Genomic DNA, 22862 nt, shown 5'->3' on the forward strand with positions numbered 1-22862 from the left:
TAGGGTTCCATCCCCCTTTGGGAATAAACTTCCTTCACTGTTTTATTTCTTTTTTACTTATTATTTTTTTTTTTTTTACAGTTCCTGAGTTGCTGGGGTCGGTCTGCATTCCTACTTATACGATGATCACATGCTGTAATGATGAGAACACTGATAAGGCTCTTTTCCTTGCGGATACTGGACTGGCTTCTCGTCTTTACAGGGACGGACGCCTTCGTGCCCATCGATTCCGAAACTATGACGTAGCTTTAATCCTCACTGATCACTGACTATGATACCGAATATCCCACACGAATTAATGGCGTAGTTTCTGTGCAACTCTATGAAATACACCGCCAAGAGCAGATGCCCGATGTTGAGAATATGGCGAGAGTCCATCCCTGGAAGTACTCGAAGACGTCACGATGAAACGGACCACTAAGGAGACGCTCTTGAGTCGCTTGGGCGGTGGACTTCCGCAGGGCGCCTAGTAATCGAAGCAGGACGAGCTCGGCAATAGTCTACGCGCTGCCCCCTGATTCGCCATTCAAACGTACGTCACCACGATGGCCATGTCGCTGGAGCTTCCTCAGCTGCAGGGGCTATGCTACTTTTAAACTCTCACTCGCTTAGTGTCTAAACACTTTTCGAGAGAAAACATTGGTCAAATAGGCTCTCGAGCGATGCTAAAAATTGTGGTTCTCGTTTCGTACACACACTTCTGGAGGCGATTGTCCTTTTAACCGTATCTTATAATTCGAGTTCAGCGTTTCAGTTCGCGTTCATAATAAGCGTTTTCAGCATTTGCCGAAAAACGCTTCCCGAATATTTTTCTAGAAATTCGGCATATTTCGAAAACATCCAAATATACTCTTGCATGTGGTGCTACATGCCGGAAATGCCGCTACACAATTGCATTTTTCTTTTCCTCCGGGGAATCACATTTTCGTTCTTCCTTCACCTCGTTTCCCCAGGCAGAATACAGAGAATACCGCTCTGCGGAGCCGCTAGTTCAGATAAAAATATTCTCCTGTAACACTTTTATCAGTCGGCCAAGGGGGTTCAAGTAAAAGAGGAACCCTCGAACAAAGAGAAGGAAATTATTCGCGTTCTCAATGTCCTAATGCTAAGCTGTACTCCTTGCATGAGTAATTGTACCTTGCCGATTTTTCGGCATCTGTTTCTTTTTTTTTTTTTTTTGGCGCAAGCGTTTTAAAGTGCCGAAAATATCAGAATTCGACAAAACATATAAGTGCCGAAAAACACTCGCCGAAACTCCCCAGGAATAAATGCTGGAAACGCGGAACTTTAATGTCAATGCTGGTGCGGGTCACACATTTGGGTGTGTGACACACACTGGACGTTCCTGGTTTTATTCCGGTAGCTCATTTGCTGCAGCACTGATACCGCCCGGTCATGAGGGCTTCATGTCATACCGAGGACAAGTACGTAATACACGTCACCCCATCAACACATTTTATATCTCATATATAGTAACCAGTGTGCACTGGCGTAGCGAGCCACGCAAATTTCCTCACCCATCGTCATTTCAAGCTCACGTTGTTCTTGTTGCTAGCAGTTAACTACCCATGAATGCGGAGCGACAGGTCCCAATCTTTTTGCAACCAACACCTCTCTGCATAAACTTTTTTTACTTATTTCGCATATTTACATTTTTCCCTCCGCATGATGCAAGGCCTACGCACATCAGATGCAAGGCCTACGAGTTACTGCTGAGTTCCTCTCGAGCACTGTACTAATTGACGAACTCTAATACGACACCTTTCCATCATCATCCCTTTCTCATCCCTTTCTCATCCCTCCCACAAGAGCAACGGAGCAGTGTACCGCCGCAGCGGATATGAATGACCCACCGCATCATCGTCCCATTTATGTGTGTGTGTATGCCCGCATGATGTGTTCGGTACACGCGAGAAATTATACGAAAAAGCTAGACGGCGCAGACTCGAAATAAGTACCAGGGACAAGGAGCACGACACCGTGAAGGAAAAGAAACTGAGTGAAACGACATAACTTATCGAAAAAAAAAAAAAAAAAGGTAGCACAACAATGCACAACGAAACGAAAATGACCACACCCACAGAAACCACTAAAAAAAGTATTCGATGTGAAGAAAAGAAATATACAGAATCTCCCGGCAAACGACGGCGTATTATTCAACTCGATTTATCGCACCGTCTCGTTCAAACCAACATAATAAGAACGCAAGTTCCGCAGGAAAGCATTTCACTCGCGGACACGACCACTATATGCTCGTGAGCCGGATTACGCTAAAAACACCGTTGCGCTTACCTTTGAGGCAAATCTTCTCGAGGTAATAGACACCATTGACAGGCGAAAGCGTCCGCTCGTGCATGAGCAGGCCGGAGGCGATGGCAGCTCCCATGAGCTGACACAGCGTATCCGTGTTGTTCTTAACGAACGTCAGCGAGCGGCAGCTGACGTCTCGTCGGCAAGACTCCACGCACTCGGTGAGGTTAGTACCGTACACGCTCGAGTGCACCTCGCTGTCCAGCCGGGCGTTCGTGGCCAGGAGGAACACCTCTTTTCCTTCCGGACATGCGTACGTTGCAACTGGAAATGACGTGTGGCATGAGTCAGTTGTCAAGGTTGGCAGTCAGTCACATTGGTAATTGGAGCGGTTATAGTAATACTAAGAGTGACTAAAGAGCATCGTGTTGTAACTATGTGGTAAAGTACCGTAAAAGCCGTTGATTTCGTGAGGAACATATTTTCGCATATTTGGCGCAGGGCTTAGTTGAGAAACAGTTCGCGGGGACTTAAATTCGCGGCAAACACAGGCTCATGTTTCTCGGTGATCTGAGAGGTCAGCCCATTGAAGCTACACGACCAAGCCCCTTGCGATAACAATGCAATCCCTCAGAGAAAAATTACCCCGCTTAATGATTTGCGGGCTTAGTGAAAGCTGCCCCTGTACGTACGCTAGGATAGTGTCTATAAGTCGCTGGAAGCACACCAGGTACGTAGTCTCGTACAAATGAGCGGCTCTGTTGCATTCGGAAATTCACATCCTGGTGTTGTATCAGTTGCTACATTACACGCGATGTTCCTATCGGAGGCAGTTTATTTACAGTAAACAGTGTATCTGCTTCGTGGGTACCTAAATTAGCGAATTTTTGGCGCTCGCGAGAAACGCGAAAAATCGTCCCGCGCGAACAACAACAACAACAACAAAAATATTTTACAGTATGCCAGATTAATCTATGCACTGACTTTATTGTTGGGCACTCGGAGGTATAAAAAGAGATGTACTGATCTGGTCTTTATCTATTAGTATAATAGTGCCACGAATCATCTTCGAGAAACTATGGAGAAACTTCCAGGGCAGGCACGAAACGGTACATCTCATCCCGGCGCGTGCTGAAGAAGAAGTAAGACGATTCCAGACACATCGCCTGATCTCCGGCAAACGCACGTGCAGTTTCTAGACTTTTCGGCGCGACGCTTAAATGCTTGTGCGCTCCAGGCTGGAGCATTGATTCTTTGGACTCAGTTGTGTTCAGAGAGCTATCACTACTTGGTAGCAAAACACAAGAGTGATAGCTCTCTGAACACAACTGAGTCCAAAGAAAGAATGCTCCAACTTGGAGCGCACAAGCATTTAAGCGTCGCGCCGAAACAGCACGTGCGTTTGCCAGAGAGCAGGCGATGTGTCTGGAAGCTTCTTGCTTCTTCTTCAGCATGCGCCTGGATGAGATGTACCGTTTCATGCCTGGCCTGGAAGTTTCGCGATGATGATTTGTGGCAATAGTAATGTTTGGAGACGTCCGGAGAAAAGTAAAAATAATCCGCTGGTCTCACCCTTTTACAGGAGGCACAACCGGAAGTTGTCTAGGGTTCCCAGCGTCAGCGGACAACTTCCGGTTGTGCCTGCTGTGAAAGGGTGAGACCGGCGGATTATTCTTGCTTTTCTCCTGACTTTAACAACGGTTGTAAACAGTGAAAGGGGAGCCCACCACCGGCACACTAAACTGCGCTGAACGACAACTACCAGCTGAACTCGAAAGAAAAAGCAAACACGGACAAAAACATCTAACACAACACGAGAACATAGCTGAGCTCGTGCTATCCGGTATGCTCGTGCTGTGTTGTCGATTTTTGTTTGTGTTTACTACGTTTTCTCTCTCTTTTTTTCGTGACTACAGGTTCTGGACACCCAACTATGGGTCCGACTTTGCACACTAAGGTTAGTCAATGCCAAACGCGTGGCAAAAAAAAAAAAAAAAAAAAGATTTCTCTTTCAGATTCAACTCCAACGACAGTTACTGTTCACTTCACTTTCACCGCTATGTGGGCGCCGTTCATCGCTGACCTGTGACGTCGACCCGGGCGTACAAAGGGAACGAAAGGCGAAAAGTTTAATCGCAGCCTCAAATGGTAGAGGAACACTTCATCTTCGTAGTCGCCGTCAGTCGTACAAGAGCTACACGAACCTCATAAATCAGAACCGCTAAGAATAATTAGAACTCAAGACACGTTTCTGGGTCCCCTTTTTGACGTAAAAAAAAAAACAAAAAAAGAAAACACGAAGCACCTCAATCATTTCCCCGTACTTCTGCTCCGCTCAAATTAATCGGCATTAACGTACCCGAATTGAATCGCATGGCAATATTAATCGATCAATTTAGCGTAGCCATTTGTCACTGGAAGCCTCCTGTCTCTCTTGCTTTCCTTTTTTCCCCTTTTTTTTTGGTGCAGACGCGAAGGCTCCCTCTTTTTTCCCCTGCTTTTTCGGCTTCTCTATTCTTCACGCTCCATTTTCCCATTCGATTAGAACAGGCTTTGCAGCCTTAACTTTTCCCATCCATTTCTTTAATAGATTTCATTTGCTCTCTTTTTCTGTTGCTTTATCCGTTTATCTCACTTCTGGTTTTATTTTTCTCTACCTCTAATCAGACCTGCTATTCATGCGGCTTGAATCGACGGATTTGTCTTATAATGCGAGCGTATCTATGCGCAGGACCTTCACCGTCTTTTATTTTCTCGACTTCTTTCGCCCACGTGGGATGTGATGTGATAGAAGAAGAAGTAGAAGAAGAAAAAAAACGTGTATTATAGATGTTGATGGGCATACCAGTAGCGTGTCTTCATTTTAATTACCTACACTGAGTTTTGTCTTTCCTATTTTTATTAATCTTCAATCAAGCCCTGTTTGAGTAGCTACGCGGTCTACTAACAGGGTTTTATGTCGTAACTTAATAAACGTGAGGGCTCAGAGGCTTATGCAGAATCGCTAGCACGGGGGGTCATCATTGAAGTTGCATTAATGCTGCGAGAGCTTTATACACCGACATATGCCGACATATACCGTTTAACGCCGAGACGAAAAAGGCCCCAGGTAGGAATCAATGAATCTTTATTATATGCACAATCATAACGTTAATTAGAAGTACACACTACAGACTGAGTAGTGTACTGAGTACTGTAAGAGTTGATCCTGTTATACGGCCCAAGTACAAGTACATAGTAAGTATACGGTTAGAAGACGTACAATTATGACACGTCTTAGACACCGTAGAGGGTGCACAAGAACGAAAGAGAGCGAGAGAGAGGTACCTTAAACATGTAACAGAAAATGTGTTTATTGATACTAATGAACATATGAAGTAAACATGAAGTACTACTGATTCTCAATCAATCAATATTGCGGAGGGTTTTAGTATGTCGGATGCCCTCTACGAAAACGATACGGTATAAAAGAAGATGTAAAATAGCTGCAGTTCAGCAGCATGAAGCACTTCAAAGGGAAAAGGCCGTTGGCTTATCATAATTTCTGAAACGTTATCGCTAAAACAGAACTTCCCCGCACAGCACGCTCCTAGCCAATCACCGTTCCGAAGGCTATCACTATGTCTCCCGATTTGTTGACAATGGGAGGAGGCGCCTATCTTGGACAAATTATGCATGTCCAAGATATGCGCCTCCTCTTGTTATTATCGACAGCATAATAGCCTTCGGTAGTGGTTGGCTACACCGCATAACACGCTGTGCGCCAACCATTGCCACGAATGACAGGGTTATCGCTTCTGATTCGAAGAGAGAGGGGGAGCGTGCGCCTTTTTGCGTCAGCTATTATGTAACCAAATTGACACAAAAAGGCGTACGCCCCCACTCTCTTTTCGAATCGGAAGCGATAACATTATTCGTGCGGCAACGGTTGGCGCAGATCGTATTATGCGGTGAAGTTCTGTTTTTAGAGTGTACACTCTTAAAGGGACGATGAAACGATTTTTTTCTTCGTGTCGTTCGAAAGAAGACATTTTTCTGAGTCTAGAACCGAAATTTTACTTTCGTCGCGCGAGCGGATTTCTCGGGAGCGAATTTAAACGGAGCGGCGAAGGGAGGACAGCTGGCGCCGCGCCGTGACGAGCTGCCGAGCGGAGACACAACGGGTAACTTGACGCGACCGCGGCCGGCTCAGCCACACGTCATCATGACGTGTTGCCGAGCCGAGGAATCCCGCCAGGAGCATGCGCCGTAGGATCCCGCGTATGCGTTCATCGGGAGTGGAAATCTCCATGACAGCAGCTTTAGCGCGATCGGCAGATTTCGGCAGTGGCGGCAGCCACAGCGCGAGCTCGCGGCATTACTTGCCATTGTGCAACACTGGTGACGTAACGGGAAACCGAAGAGCGGTCCGTACAGTTACACCATCGGCAGGGAAATATGCGCGGGAGAGGAGGCACGCGGAAGAGACATTTCCAGCGCGCTCCTCGCAGAGTGGAGCGATTTCGTCCGGAAAAATTTGTGGCATATTAGTTTCTCTGCGGGAAGAACAGTTTCCATCGAAAAAAAGTATGGGGGTTCGGGAAATTTCATAGTCCCTTTAAACTTCACCACATAGCACGCTCCTACACTCTTAAAAATAAACTTCACCGCATAGCATGCTCCTAGCCAACCCTCATCTCGAATGATATCGTTATCTGCCCTGATTTGTTGAAAACGGGAGGCGTACGCCTTTTTGTGACAATTATGAACAGCGTAAGTATCACAAAAAGGCGTACGCCTCCCGTTTTCAACAAATCAAGGCAGATAACGGTATCATTCGAGATGATGGTTGGCTAGGAGCGTGCCATGCGGTGAAGTTCTGTTTTCAGAGTGTAGGAGCGTACTATGTGGTGAAGTTCATTTCGAAGAGTGTAGGAGCGTGTAATGCGGCGAAACTCCGTTTTAACAGCGTACTCAATCTACCTAATGTATCTTACGCGGCGGCGTTATATCTGGCCTTCTCAGCCGGGAAATACCACTACACCTGTCCGCGTATAGCGTTACTGAAAGACAGGAATGCCAATGAAGAGCAACGATCCTCCGTAAAGATATGAGGAAGGGTGGAGATGAACCGAAAGAGAGAAAAAGGAAAGAGTATGGCTGCCTGAGACGGAAGTTGTCGGAGTGGACTTACCTGTTCCGCCAGAGCACGGCAGAGCAATAACCAGCAGCAGTCCAATGCAGGCAGAAGCCACATCGGGACCGGTCATCGTACCCTGCGTCAGAGAAAATAAGAACGACAGATGTCCGTTAGCCACGAGGATGATCTCTCGAGAGATTCTTATGTATCTGCGAGCATGTATGCGTGTCTGGCATCCGGTGGAAGGATGCTGAAAGTCAATAGCGAGGAGATGGAAGCTTTCGAAAGTCCCAGAATCGTTTTATGCGTAAGGATTTGCCGCAAGGTTGACTTCGCTGACTGTTTCTAGCTTCATCTTTAGATGAGGTACAAAAAGTCCGTGATGTAAGTTTTGTTGACGGGATGTCTGTATAGGATTGACTTTAGTCCTGCGCCTACTGCGATTCATTGGAAATTCTGAGCTTGGTATTCTGCTGATATGCAGCCAACAGTGAAGCCTTCTTTAATATTAGACTGCTATACATGAAAGCTTGTGAATATTAAAGAAGGCTTCACTGATGGATTTCCTGCATATCATTACTGTTTTCGACGCTGGCTGTTTACTTCACTTCCCTTTTGGTGTTCTTCTGCAAGATTTATCTTTTCTTTTCTTTTGTTTGTCGTGTATACCAAGGTCGGACTAACTGAAAGAGCAATCATCCAGTTAATTCATTTAATCTTAAACGTGCCTTTAGACATTTTAGAACAACGCGTCTCATTCCTATTCAGCGCAGCGTCCTTAACGTAATCCAATTTCACAAACTCCAGCTTAATCTATTTGTCCAGAATTAGAGATGAACTATGAATATAATACAACCAAAAATAATCATTTATTCACAACGGCCTCGAGTACCGCATCAACGTTAAAATTTATCCTCCCGAAACTCGTACGACAAATTCAGGCTTTTGCAACTCAGGAAATCCCAGCGATTTCTAATTTATGAAACGCGAATTCCGAATGTAACAGCTGGCAGACTCGTGAATGCGCGATGAATGATGAGTGAACGGGACAAAGCTCACACGTGTCGGTTGATTTAAGGGATGAAAAATATGGAGAGGTTCGTATTGCCTGTACACTGAGTCATCTGTTCTAGCACGCCTAGGGTGAAAATACACAATTAGTTGTCACAGATTCTTAAAACAGGTAGTGGTGGTGGTAATGGAACTGCTTGCCTTCATGACCTTGAAAAATGACCTTCATGAAAAATGACCTTTATCACATGGCATTCTCCTAGCCAACCATCATCCCGAATGACAACGTTCTCTCCCTTGATTTGCTGAATGTGCATAATGTACAAAATAGGCGCCGTCTCCCGTTTTCAACAAATCAGAGGCGAGAACGTTGTCATTCGCGATGATGGTTGGCTAGGAGTGTGCTGTGTGGTGGAACTCATCTTTAAGAGTGCAGTTCCAGTAGCCGAAGAGTTCAGCGGGAAAAGCCAGTCCATGCTGCGTGATTGGCGGGGTTGGTTTCCTTTTGAGACGAGGTTGGGCCTCGTATCGTGGATCTCCAACCTCCGCGACAAGAAAGGGTTACTCTCTTTACCCAATGCAAGGGCCTTTCAGTTGATAACACGATATACGATCATCCGCGCGATACGAGTGATGCTCCATCTCTGAATCGCGACATGGGAGTCACTTAACTGGGTATACACTCTTAAAAATGAATTTCGCCGCATAGCACGCTCCTGTCCAACAATCATCTCGGGGGGGGGAATATGTTTAATGCAAAGTAAGAAGGAAAGGGAAAGGTTAGCCACGGTGTGGGCTTGCTATGATATCGTTATCTGCGCTGATTTGTTGAAAACGGGAGGTGTACGCCTTTTCTTTTTTTGTAACAGTTATGAACAGGATAAGCGTGACAAAAAATGCGTACTCCTCCTGTTTTCAACAAATCAAGGCAGATAACGATATCATTCGAGATGATGGTTGGCTAGGAGCGTGCTATGAGGTGAAGTTCGTTTTTAAGAGTGTACCCGGTACTATCGATATCAGGGTATTTTGATGTCATTTCTAACATTTCCCAGATACACAGTCCAGCGCCCAGGGTCTTCCCTTTCCGCTTTATGTGAGCCACGTTATCTCTCGTCCTCAAAGTGGACAAGGGAACACAGATTACGCACATACTGTCATCTTGAAAGGAAAGCTAGTTGTTGGAACGCGCATTGTATGCAAGTTCTACTGCATAGCAGTAAGCATTCTTGCAAAGCTACTTCTCATTCTTTCTCTGAGTATGTCGTTTCATAGCCGCAGAATCTTAGGTATTACCTTGGTTGTCAAAAATGAACGTCGAAAAACTGCGAATTCTCAGAAAACAATAAGCGCCGAAAAACACCCCTCCGACTGTGCTAAGAAATAAACTCCGATCGTAGATACGTAAGCGCCCAAGAAGGTGCAGCGGCAACTAAGGCTTACTATTGGATACGACACCACAGCCCCTGTCCCTGGGCCCATGTATACATTTCACGGTTGCCTGATCACCACCTGCTCTGCCACTTTAGTCGCAAAAATTTAAATGTGGGTACACGAAGAAATACCTCTATAGAGTCCTCCTTCAGTGTCCTCCGTGGCCACTCTTTAAATCAATTAATCAATCACAGCAAAGTGCCCACGCATGTTCCTTTCACATTTTCATTCCACTTCCTTAGAGCCATTCAGGCGATGGATCAATTCCGTATAACAGCCCTCTTCAGTATTCTTATTCTATTCCGCTTTAGTATACCCTTCTTCCCAGATGCAAGTCGCTTGAATGATTCCTCCCAGGAGGACTATCGTAAGCCCTTTCGTATGCGTAAGACACCTTTTGTTACTTTCCTGGGTTGCTCTCTTTCTCTCCCAGCACTTAATGTTATCGAGCGTATATAATCGGTTGTTGCTGAATACAGGATGAGAAATGCAGAATATCATTACACGAGTGTTCACTTAGTATCATACGAGCAGCCGGGATTCGTTTCGTGACCGAATATTGCTCAGATGCTTCACCAGCAGAAAATTTTCGCGCATATTTTCGCTGCTTTCTGCGCGATGTGTCTTTCACTGTGTGTAAAGTGCATGCCTGCACGCATAGAAGAAGGTGATGGTGGGGATGGTGGTGGTGCTGAAAGGGCTCACCGTTGCCGGCCTCACAGAGGTGGGTAACGGACGTATTTTCGTTACCGTTTCCATTTCCGTTTCCGTTATCCGTTTCTGATACCAGCCTTTCTTTCAATTGCGTTTTCCGTTACGTTTCCGTTACTGTTTCCGGTAATGGAGCGGCTGTTAGAGAGCTGTGGGAGGACAGCCCGTCCGGCTCTGTCAGCACCCTGTGTTGCACAAGTGATTCTTCGGTGTCACGTGCACACACTACACGAGTAATTTTACGTCGTTGGAATGCGCACATCTTGAAAGATTTTTTTTTTTAAATATAGGAACATGTCTTCAGTTTTCAGTCGGTCTTCTGTCTTCAGTCACTCTGAGTACAGCAGCTCAAGGTAGGCGTGACCTTCATCGAATGTCGCATTCATAGGCGGACGCTCTCAGTAGTAAACAATACTGCCATAGCCACGGTGAAATGAAAAAAGTAAAAATAAATAAATAAAAAATAAATGAAAATCGCAGGCTTTCATCCTCATGCTATGGTGGGAGTAGGGGCGCATGGAGTCTATATTGTGCAAGTCTCATGTGTTGATGTCATGGAGTTATTAATAATAATTAATAATTGGGTGTTTACGTCGCGAGACAACTGAGATCATGAGCGACGCCACAGCGGTCGGTCTGTGGATTGCTTTTGCCCACCTGAGGGTTCTTTAACGTGCGATGAAAGCTCATCGCACTGCACCCCGTATTTAACGTCCCTCGCGGAAGACGGCTTGTCTAAGCAACTTGTACCCTGCCACCAAGTTGCTGGCGTCCTCGGCCGGGTTCGAACCCGCGATCTCGGGATCAGAAGGCGAACACGCTACCGACTGAGCCACCGAGGCCGGTCTCATGGAGTTATGATGACTGGGACGAGTAGGTAAGCGAGGGATGCACCCTCGAGATCCAATATTGCGCTTTGTTTCCATGCTCTCGTGTAGTTACATTAATTACAGGGAATGGAGTCATCAAAATACAAAAATAGAATGAAAAGTCACTCAAATGTCATCGCACAACAGGAATAACCGGACGATAATTTTCGTTTCCGTTTCTGTTTCCGGTAATGGAGGACCGCGGTATGCATTTCCGTTGCCGTTATCGTTACCATCTCCAATTTCGGTAATATACCGTTTCTGTTTACGTTACCATCACCGTTACCATTGCCTAGGCAACGTCTCGACTAACGCCAAATTCCACCATCTTTTTCTTTTTCAGCCAACCAACCAACGCGATCAAATATCGGTATCTTTCTCTCAGATGCACTCTAAAAATGGGTGGTGGTGGTGGTGGTGGTGATGGTGAAGGGATCGCCGTTGTCGGCCTCACAGATGTGGGCAACGTCACAACTGACGCCCTGGGGAAATGTGCGTCCTGGGCCGACTTCTAAGGGAACTGTGCCGACATATGTCTGACAGCGTCCGAGGAAAACCCAGAAAAATAGAAGTGAGGTCTGCATGCTCAGCCAAGGCGGCAAGACAATCACAGATCCTGCTTACCACATGCCGCCATCTTCTTTTATCAATCATCACGCCTGTCATATATCAGCTACAGCCGTAACGATGCCCACAGCTGCGAGTTGGCAACCGGCACGGGCGGTTACTTGCTGCTCGTGCCGGGTCAAAGGCAATACCGGCTGTCTTTTGCCGGTATTTTATCACAGAAGGCATTTCACTGAGAACTTTCGGCAAATCCCTCGAGCCCATCTAAAGAATCTGGAACGGGCCCAATTCTGCTGTGGTAGTGGTAGTATTTTCTCTTGTTTCCAAGCCTTGTTTTCCATCTGTGTTAAAACACACAAGCGGAACAAACAATCCGATTTTTTTTTTGTTCACGCTGTTGAATGAATGCTTTCTTCTCCAGACGCATGCACCTACCCTTCACCCTCTCCCTCTTTGTCTCACACACCAGGCCGGTATTTTTCATGGTCAAAGGTGGCTGCCCTATAGCTGTGAGGTCAACGATGCAAGCTGACTACAACATGACGTAAATGTAATATGTAAACATGATAATGTAGATGCGTACGTAGTTTTGTCCCGGATTGTTCTTGTGCAGTTCATAACATGTTATTATTTATTGTTTCGTAACAAAATTACCACCACCATGACTTTGTCAGATCATCTCATCTCATCCTGACTACGTGGCGCTCTCCACATGAGTGACACTAACATCGGCAAACCAGAGACAATTCGAATCCTGATTCAAATATGGAGTTCTACGTTCGAACTGCGAACCGAATCGATGGCCCTTCCAAGCCGAACATATTCGATTAGTTCCGATGGCGCGCACGTAGTGCAGAAAACGGCACAAGAGCGGGCACAAAACAAAGTGAGCGGTTTCATATTCTGCTCCGTACGTGTTTTTTAATTTATTATTATTAATTAGTTAAAAATGTAATTGGAGTACATTTACACGTAAGGTGTGGCAGCCTATTTGTGTGGCTACATGCTACGCTTGCCGCCTGCACTCTTAAAAATGAACTTCACCGCGTAGCACGCTCCTATAGCCAACCATAATCTCGAATGATATCGTTATCTGCCCTGATTTCATGGTACACTGTTAAAACAGAACTTCACCACATAGCACGCTCCTAGCCAACCATCATTGCGAATGATATCATTCTGTGTATTGATTTGTTGAAAATGAGAGGAGGCGCCTATCTGGGACAGATTATCTTGTCCCAGATAGGCGCCTCCCCCCTGCACAAACAAATCATGACACAGAATGATATCATTTGGTATGATGGTTGGTTAGGAGCGTGCTATGTGGTGAAGTTCTCTTTTAACAGTGTAGGGGAGCGAGAGACACGGAACAAGAAGGACGGAGGACAAATTCTCAGACTCGGCAGATTGTCTATATACCAGCTTGCCTGCACGCTCTCCCTTCTTTCTTTACTGCTCTGATTTGTTGAGAATGGGAGGCGTACGCCTTTTTTTGCGACACTTATGCCGTTCATAATAGCATCAGTTCTATTTGCATAAGCATAAGTTCTATTTTGTACCATTATGCACGTGCATAATGGTACAAAATAGAGTCCGCCTACCGTTTTCAACAAATCAGGGGCGAGGACGTTATCATTCGTGATGATGATTGGCTAGGAGCGTGCCATGTAGTGAAACTCTTAACTAGCAAGCCCTTTCAACATCACCACCACCCACCCCACCATCTTAACTAGGAACCCTTTCACTACCACCGCCACCATTTTTAAGAGTTCCTTAGAAGTCGGCCCAGGACGCACATTCCCCAGGGCGTTAGTCGTGACGTTGCCCACATCTGTGAGGCCAGCAACGGCGAGACCTTTCACCATCACCACCACCAGCACCATCATTTTTAAGAGTGTAGAGTTTACCTCTTCGCCGTGTCTGCCGAGTTTATTTCGACCTTACTGCTTCTCCTATCGTTTAAGAAGTAAAAAAAAAAAAAAAAAGAAAAGAAAAAATACATATCTGCCGATGCAAAACAGGGAGGAGAGAGAACGCCATGTAGGAAGCGTGGCGCAATAATTCACACCTGGCGCGTCGAAACAGCAGGAAGCGAACTACATATCTTACGGGGAAGGACAGGTAACACATTGCGCCCGCGAGCAATTTTGCAGCGTCATCATCGTACCGGCTGTGTATTCCTATCTTGGGTCGTAGACACGAAAGGGAAATACGTATGCTAATATAGAAAGGATAAATGTCCCGTTTTTCCTGACGGTCATCTGAGCGAAGACAGAAAAGGAATGAAAGTAGCACGACGTACTGTGACGGTGTTTCGCTGTCCAAAAGCAGCAGAACAGAGTGAGTGAGTGAGTGAAAACGAAAAACATGGAGACATTGGCACCACCAACGTAGAAGCCGAAACGTGGAAAGTGGAAGAGAATATAGGTATGCACGGGCGTCGTCAATATATTCTTATATCGTCCTAGGAAACGCTTTCGGTACGAAACGATGATCGATGGTGGCATCCGCTGCGCACGACAGGTGATGTTGTAGCGGTGCCGGTGATCACCACAGCGCCACTACTTTTCCTGTTCGTGTAGGGAAATGAATCACGATGTAACGCTCTGGGTGCAGCGGTCTCAACTGATATCTGGAACGGGCCCACTGATGTATGGCCCGCGTGTATGGAAGCCTTCTGGTCTGATCGTTGACATTCGTGTTGGCGAAGAGACTTTTCGTACCGCATGCTTATCAGTGAAGTCTTTGTAAATATTCAGACCGTTTGGTAGCGACAAATAAAGCAAAGAACCCAAGCAGCACAACATGTTGGCCCAATATTGGCAATGTCAGCCCGATATTGGTCCAACATTGGGCCAATATTGGGCCATTATTGCCAATATTGGTCCAACATTAGGCCAACGTGTTGTGCTGCTTGGGAAATAAACATAAAACTGAAATAAACCAAAGCGCAAATGTCTCTACACCGCAGTGCACAGCTCGTGTACAGCGCTAACATTACAACGAAACAACCTCTATAACGAACTCTCTTTACTGCATAACACGCTCCTAGCGAACCACCATCCTGAATGACGTCATTCTCCCCCTTGATCTGTTGGAAACGGGAGGCGTATGCTTTTTTGCGACATTTATACAGTGCTGTTAATTGTCACAAAAAGGCATATATACCCGGCGCTTTCGACCAACCAGGGATGATAACGGCATCATCGTGTGCAGTGGTTGACCCTGATCGTGTTATATGGTGAAGTTGCGTTTTGAGAGGGTGTAGCCTTCGCCCACATGTTCTTTTCTTTATTCCGTGTTAGCGCCGCGAAGCAACTGTGGCTTTGAGCGACATTCAGACGCGGGCGGTCGGAGAGAGGACAGCAGGAAGGAGTGGGAGACAGCGGGGGGGGGGGGGTCAGTATGCATCCTGGGCCGACTTCAGGGGGAACTGTGCCTATATACCCGTCTGAAAAGTCTGTCGGAATGGCCACGGAAAACCTCAGATAGCATACCCGGTGGTACACTCTTAGAAATGAGCTTCACCGTATAGCACGCTCCTAGCCAACTATCATCTCGAAAGATATGGTTATCTGCCCTGATTTGTTGAAAACGAGAGACGTACGCCTTTTTTGTGGCAATTCTGAACAGCATAGGTGTCACAAAAACAGGCGTTTTCAACAAATCAGGGCAGATAACGATATCATTCGAGATTATGGTAGGCTAGGAGCGTGCTATGCGGTGAAGTCCATTTTTCAGAGTGTAGGATTCTAGCCCTCCACCGCGCAGTCTAGCCTCCCACGTTGTGTTTGTTGTTTATTACGCAGAACACAACACACCTTTTTTTACGTTGCATGACTACAAAAAAAAAAAGAGAGAGAGAGAGAGAGAGAGAGATTGTGATTTAAAACAATCGTGGCGCACGTGGACGGACATGGACGCTGCGACATCGCATCCGTCTGCAGTCATCCCCGACGATCGTTGACTTTGTCTCCTCATCCGTCTTCGAAAACTTCGGCAACTGCTCACGACCAGTGTTTCCCTTTCCGAAAGGAACAACGAATACCCTTTCTCAACTGGAAACAACTGACCAGCGAACAACAAAGAACACAGGTGAAGCGACGAGGCGGACGTTCCACCTGGCAATTATTCCGCCACTAGACGGCAGGAAAGTCCAACTTCGAGAGAGGGAGAAAGTCGAGGAAGCGGCTTCTCCCCAGCCAGGTTGCGTGCCGGCAAGGTCAAGTTCAATGCATCATTACGAACGGAATGGTTGTGCAAGTTTCCTTCAGGTGCTGAAGCGTAGCAGGGGTTTAAAACAGAGGCGACAGGATTTGAGGATCGTGAATGGACTGCATGGTGATGGGTCAGGGATAATGTACGTTCATTAAGATTGTAGGTCGGGAATAGAAAATGGAAAACGCGTGAGTTAATTACGTGAAAGGCGAAGGAGACAGATATTGTTGCCTCTTTGTCTTTTTTTTTTTGTTCAGCCCTGCAAATCTACTGTGGCTCTGACCGGGGTAGACTTCGAGAGATAGGGAGAGGATATCAGGAAGAGAGCGGGGGGGGGGGGGGGGCAAGGATGTTAGCACACGTCTTGTGCCGACTTCAGAGGGAAACTCAGCTCAGCCTCTTGTTGTACTGACTTTTGCACTTCGCAGTCCTTATAGTATGACAATCGGGCTACCACCCACCAGCCGACGTTTCTAAGCGCCAACTATACAGCTGAAAGTATGGGCTGGATCTGACGTGACTACATACCTTTACCGAAAATTTGGCGGAGTTATGCTTGACGGGTTTTAGGTGGTTACAGTGTATGGTTTTGACTGCGGTGAGCGGAAGTCATCCCCACTTCATCGTCAGAATATATTTGTTGTTGTTGTTTGACTGCGGGTAATACAACGTTCGATCAATACGCTGAGAATTGATACGTTGATTAACTTGCTCCAGTACCAGCCAGGCACGAGCAGACCATGTTCCCCGCGGAGTCTGTGCCACGTGGTTGATTGATAATGTGTAAAGCCTGCGGCCGATTGATTTCCTATATTGGATCTGCGTCGGAGCATCTCCGTCCGTGTTGTGAGGGGCACCTTGTAACTGAAAAAATGGGAATCAGTCCGACATGTGAGCTATTTCCGAGTGATAATCTTGAATTAGATCTGGAGAATGATCCCGTCTGGATCGTTCCTCAGAATTCCTAATAATATTAATTGGGAGCAGAACTTACACGTAAGGTGAGAAGCGTGACTGATTGATTGGTAAAAGAAAAAAAAATGGAGATGTTAGTCCCAAACCACTCTGGGTTGGCTTCTCACCTGGTTGTGAAACCAGGTGAGGAGCATCATTTGAAGGTATCCCTATGTTCCACATGATAAGTGAGGAACGCTCGAGTATTCGTGTAAAAACTGACAGAGACCAGCAAAGCCCTGGCGCGACTGTCATTTTATCGACATTGTTAAGAGAAACAGAGAATACAGGGTAGAACCCGAATGACAGACACAAGCATACATTCTCAGACATCAGTCATCATGTCTTTTACTATGCGCTCCAGATGCCACGCGGCGGCATGCTGCTCGGGGGTGGGGAGGACCGTGCGATCTGGGCTGACTTCATAGAAAAGTGCAAATACATTCGGCTTCAGAGGAAACCCCAGGGAAAAAAAGCCTGGACGGCGCATGCTGTGCAAGGGTCCGAACCTCGCTTACTCCTTAGTCTTGACGCGGAAGACAGTTACCCTAATCACTCAGACAATACGTACCGCATTTCCGGCATTGCGCTTGAAATACTGATTATGACACTGACAGTGACATCTCCACACACTGTTACTTGAACAAAAACCGTGACTGCCCCCTATCCTGCCTTAAACCACCAGATGTCTCTCAGTCCTCAACTCACCTTGAACAAGCGCATCCCGGACGTACGTCAATGGAACGATCCAGTTCACCAACCCCAGCCAAATATCAGCTAGATACACGTACAGGCATCGGACCGCATGTATACACGCGGCACAACCACACCACAGCGACCACTATCACGAGGGGAGACTCCACCTCTCCACGAAAATGCCACCGTCAAAGTCTTCACCACCAGCACCCTTCCTGTCACGACCGTCGCTCGCTCTTCGCACTGTTGCGCGTCACTGTAGGGCAGTTGCTTGACGACGCATGGAGTAAAGGTCTGCGGGAGCAACAACGTAAAGGAGCGGAAGCGGTCCGGCCGATGCCTCTTCTGAGACCTTTCGGCCAAATATTTCGGATGGAGACACGGGTTCCGCGAACCGGCGGCGCCGGTCGAGGTGAAGGAGTCGGTACGTGGCGCCATCTCGCGACGAGAAAGTGCGGTAGTTTTCGACGAGGGCGCGGAGAGGGATGACGATGGCGAAAGCTGTGAAGTGCGCTCTTCACTCTGAGAAACAGAAGTTCACCGCACAAAACACTCCCTGCCAAGCACCATTCTGGGCGATATTGTTCTGTCCTCTGATTTGTTGAAAATGGGAGGCGTACGCTTTTTTGTGACACTAACGCACTTACGTTAAATGTCCGAATGGATGATTTTGAGCGTGTTATGTGGTCAAGTTCTGTTTCAAGAGTGCACGTGATTTGCTGAAGGGAAATATTAATTTAAATCGAAATGAAAATGAAATGAAAACGCAGTCATCGTAGGGCAAGCATAGATTTGTCGCTTCTTCCCAGCGGTTTATCCAGAATCCCATGCACGGAGGGGTGTTGCAAAAAATTGGGGGGGGGGAGTCATTATTATAGTTACGCCATTACAGCTTAAAATATCATTATTGACATGTGTCTAAAGCTGAAATCGCAAGGGCACCTCCTGAAGGGGGGTACACTGGGGAAAAAGTTAGGGGAGTGTCACTGAACATTTGGGGGTTGTAAGGGGGAGGGGCCTGGATAAATCACTGCTCCTGTCTTTTTTAGGCGTTGTAACGGTTTGAATACACGGGGTCGAGGCTTTCACCAAGTTTTTCCCCACACTCTTAAAAATGATAATAAAAACGAGTTGCTCCACATAGCACACTCCTATAGCCAACCATCATCCCGAATGACAACGTTCTCGTCCCTGATTCGTTGAAGACGGAAGGCGGAGCCTATTTTGTACCATTAGGCACGTGCATAATGGTACAAAATAGGCTCCGCCTCCCATTTTTAACAAATCAGGGGCGAGAACGTCGTCATTCGGGATGGTTGTGTGCGTGTGTGTGTGGGGGGGGGGATCTGTGACAAGCTATGACTTAAGAAGATGAATTTTTTGCAATGCTGTGGGCATCTAAATGCTAAATGTGTATCGCACTGCAGTTATTGAATAATGAATGCAAAAAAAAAAAAAAAAAAAAAAACGTCCCAGGGCCCAGTGCGTGTTGCGCTTTCTACATGGATGCAAAGCTAAAGTACGAATACTGATCCAAAGAAGGCAAAAGAAAAATCAAAATCGTCCACTAATGAGAGTTGCATTGTAGCTCCTCAACACATGGCGTCAAGCAACAGCCGTGGAGTCGGAGCAGGAGCGTAGAGAGGACGGCGCGTGATCCACTTCAGAAGAGGCCACGTGCTTCGGAGCGATGGTGATGATTGGAGTAGGTGCTGATCAGCTCTGGCCAGATCAACCGATTTGCGTTCCCGATAAGCCCCCGACGGTGAAGGTCATGCGCTCCTGAGGCGCGTGATTTTGGTTTCAGCTCATTTGCATAAAATTCGTCGGTTCATATTTCGAGGTACGTGCTCGTTTACAGGATTGAAAAGGAAATAGAAATGCTTTCAACGATGCTACATCTGCCCGAAAGCCCCTAATTAAGGAGTTAATTATGAATTTTAGGTAATTAGTCGTCTACTAGTTACATACTTTTTGCGAGAGGATGCTCCCCTGGCCTCAGCTGCACAAACGGCACCTATGATCCTCTCATGGCTTTCTTATAAAAAGCTCTGGTGCGACAAAAAGAAAAAAGAGAAAAGAAACACACACAAAAAAACACACACACACACATATTTTTAATCGTTACAGATCTTTTTATTAAAAAACTAGCAGAGCAAAATAGATGCCGTTTTTGCAGTTAAGTTGTACGGCCAGGCTGACATCCCCTCGAAGAAAGTATGCAACTACAACATGACTAATTACCTAAAATCCATTGATTAACTCTTTAATTAGGGGAGTTCGGGCAAAAGCGGGAGATCAGAATGAGAGACCATCCTAGTTGAAAGCCATTCAACGTTTAAAATATCCTGAAACAGGCACGTGCGTGAAGATATCCACCCCCGAATTTTGATATGCCAATGGACCGAAACTGAAAAAGCGTGCCTGAGAAGCGCGTCACTTTCGCCAACGCAGGCTTATCTGGGCGGGAAAGCGGTTTATCTGTCCCGCAGGTCGGCACCTACTCCAATCATCTCCATCGCTCCAAATCACGTGACCCTCTGACGTGAAATGAGGGCTGTACCCCGCGTTCCAGGTCACCGCGGTTTCGGTTTCGGCTCATTTGCATATCAAAATCCGGCGGTGGATATCTTCACGCACGTGCGTGTCTCAGGATTTTTTAAACGTGGAATGGCTTTCAACTAGGATGGTCTCTCATTCTGATCTCCCGCTTTTGCCCGAAATCCCCTAATTAAATAGTTCATTGATGAATTTTATGTAATTAGTCATCTTGTAGTTGCATAATGTCTTCGAGAGGGTGTCAGCCCTGCCGTGGAACTCAACTGCAAAAACGGCATCAATTTTGCTCTGCTTGTTTTTTAAAATAAAAATTCTGTAACGAATAAAAATAAACATCCTGCATATCGACTATGGAGTTAGGTAGATAGGTAGGATGGATATGTTGATTTTGCAGTTCTAAATTACATTTTGGACCAGCGGCATATGGCCCAGCGGGTTAAGGAGTCCTGCTCCTTGGTGGTAGCCAAGGTCGTGCTGAAGAGTGGGAGGTGGTGGGTTCGAATCCTACCGTCGGCTGTGCTATCTGAGGTTTTCCCTGGATTTTCCAAAAACTTTCCGGACGAATGTTTGCACAGTTCCCCCTGAAGTCGGCCCAGGACGCATACTAACCCACCTGTCCCCCGCTCGTTCCTCATGCTGTCCTCTCTCCATCTGTCCACATCTGTACGCCGCACATAGCCAAAAATTGCTTCGCGGCGCTAAGACTGTAGGTAGGTAATAAATGTAAAAGACTGTTATTTGCGTGTGTGTGAAGCTGAATTCCAGGAATCACAGCGAAGAGCGCGACAGACGCGCAGAAAATCGGCCTCACGGCTAGCGGTTCCGCTCCGAGGGGCCGCGGGAGGAGTCACGTGCTTACCGGAACCACTAGGAATGGTGGAGGCCCTTAGTCACTGTGACGACAAAGTTCGACGCGGAGGTGCGTTCCAGGGTTTCTGTCTCTCCAACTACGACACGTAGAAAAATAATTATTATATATGTTTATTGATTTATAAATAAATAATTCTAATTTTTAAGACTTTTACGATGGATGCATCTTTATTAAAAGTCCCATTTATTCATTAATTAGGATACCTCCGGTGACCGCGAGGGCTTTTTTTTCTTTCGTTTTCGTTCAGTACATTTTCCGTGTGGTCAATTTTTTTTTTTGTTTTTTTTGCGGGCATTACACTGTGTGTATATACACTGCATACATTTCGTGCATGAACCACACTCTTAAAACAGAACTTCACCACATAGCGTGTCGGCAAATGTCGGCACAGGCCCCTGTGAAGTCGGCCCAGGACGCACGGTCCCCCCTGCTATAGTCGTGGCGTTGCTCGCCTGAGTGTGGCCGACTACACTCTTAGAAATGAACTTCACCGCATAGCACGCTCCTAGCCAACCATAATCTCGAATGATATCGTTATATGCCCTGATTTGTTGAAAACGGGAGGCGTACGCCTTTTCTGTGACAATTATGAATAGCATAAGTGTCACAAAAAAGGCGTACGCCTCCTGTTCTCAACAAATCAAGGCAGATAACGATATCATTCGAGATGATGGTTGGCTAGGAGGGTGCTGTGCGGTGAAGTTCATTTTTTAGAGTGTACGGCACGTACACTCTACACGCGGCACGTACACTCGGCACGTTTAGAGAGTACGTATACGGCAAGCAGTTCCTTTGCCACCGCCACCACCACCACCACCACACTCTAAAAACAGAACTTCACCCCATAGCACATAGTGCGCCAATCATTGTCGCGAACGATAGAGTTATCGCTTTTGATTCGAGGAGATGGGGAGGCGTACGCCTTTTTGTGGCAATTGCCATATACCCAAATTGCCACAAAAAGGCGTACGCCCCCTGCTCTCGTCGAATCAGAAGCGATAACCCTATCATTCGTGGCAATGGTTGGCGCACAGCGTGCTATGCGGTGAAGCTCTGTTTTTAGAGTGCACCTTGTGGCCATTAACATAACTACTGAATAAGTGTCGCAAAGGGGCGTACGCCTCCAGTTTTTAACCAATCAGGGCGCAGAACGATGCCGTTCGGGATTGCGGTTGGCTAGGGTTGTGCTATATGCAGTGAAGTTCTGTTTTAAGAGTGCACACAAAGGAAAGTGTCAAAAACTCTTCAAACTAACTCCTTTCTCCCTCCCGACACAAAAATCGTTAAACCCTTTCGAGAAGAAAAATCCTAAACTCAATGCGTGTTCGCAAATAGAGCGTGGTTGACACCTCTATGTATACGCGAGACGCTGCGTGGCACGTAATCGAGTTTAACCGCGAAATAATGTGCACCCCCAACTTCCTCCCACAAAAGCCCTCTCTTCGACGATATAGCCGGGTTGCCCTTCCATTGTCTTCCCATCGAGCCCACACATTTTGCGATCGCCGTATCTCCCCTCGGCATTGGCGGAATATCGCACGCTCGAAGAGGTACCTGCAGAATTTCCCGAATTATACGTTGCCACCCGCGGGACAACAAAAGA

General features: G+C 46.6%; 1 protein-coding gene across 1 annotated transcript in view; it reads right to left on the reverse strand.

The window, feature by feature from the left end:
* The window catches only part of LOC135391203 (uncharacterized), an 81059-nt gene extending 62902 nt beyond the window's left edge, over positions 1 to 18157 (reverse strand). Inside the window, exons 1-3 of the mRNA XM_064621357.1 lie at positions 17842 to 18157; positions 7424 to 7505; positions 2293 to 2574 (exon numbers count right to left, since the gene is read on the reverse strand). Of these exons, the coding sequence (XP_064477427.1) occupies positions 2293 to 2574; positions 7424 to 7505; positions 17842 to 17856 (379 nt within the window). The 5' untranslated portion in view covers positions 17857 to 18157. The remainder of the gene's footprint in view (positions 1 to 2292; positions 2575 to 7423; positions 7506 to 17841) is intronic.
* Positions 18158 to 22862: the final 4705 nt, after the last annotated feature.

The sequence above is a fragment of the Ornithodoros turicata genome, chromosome 4 (genome assembly GCF_037126465.1).
Source record: "Ornithodoros turicata isolate Travis chromosome 4, ASM3712646v1, whole genome shotgun sequence".
Lineage (NCBI taxonomy): Eukaryota > Metazoa > Arthropoda > Arachnida > Ixodida > Argasidae > Ornithodoros > Ornithodoros turicata.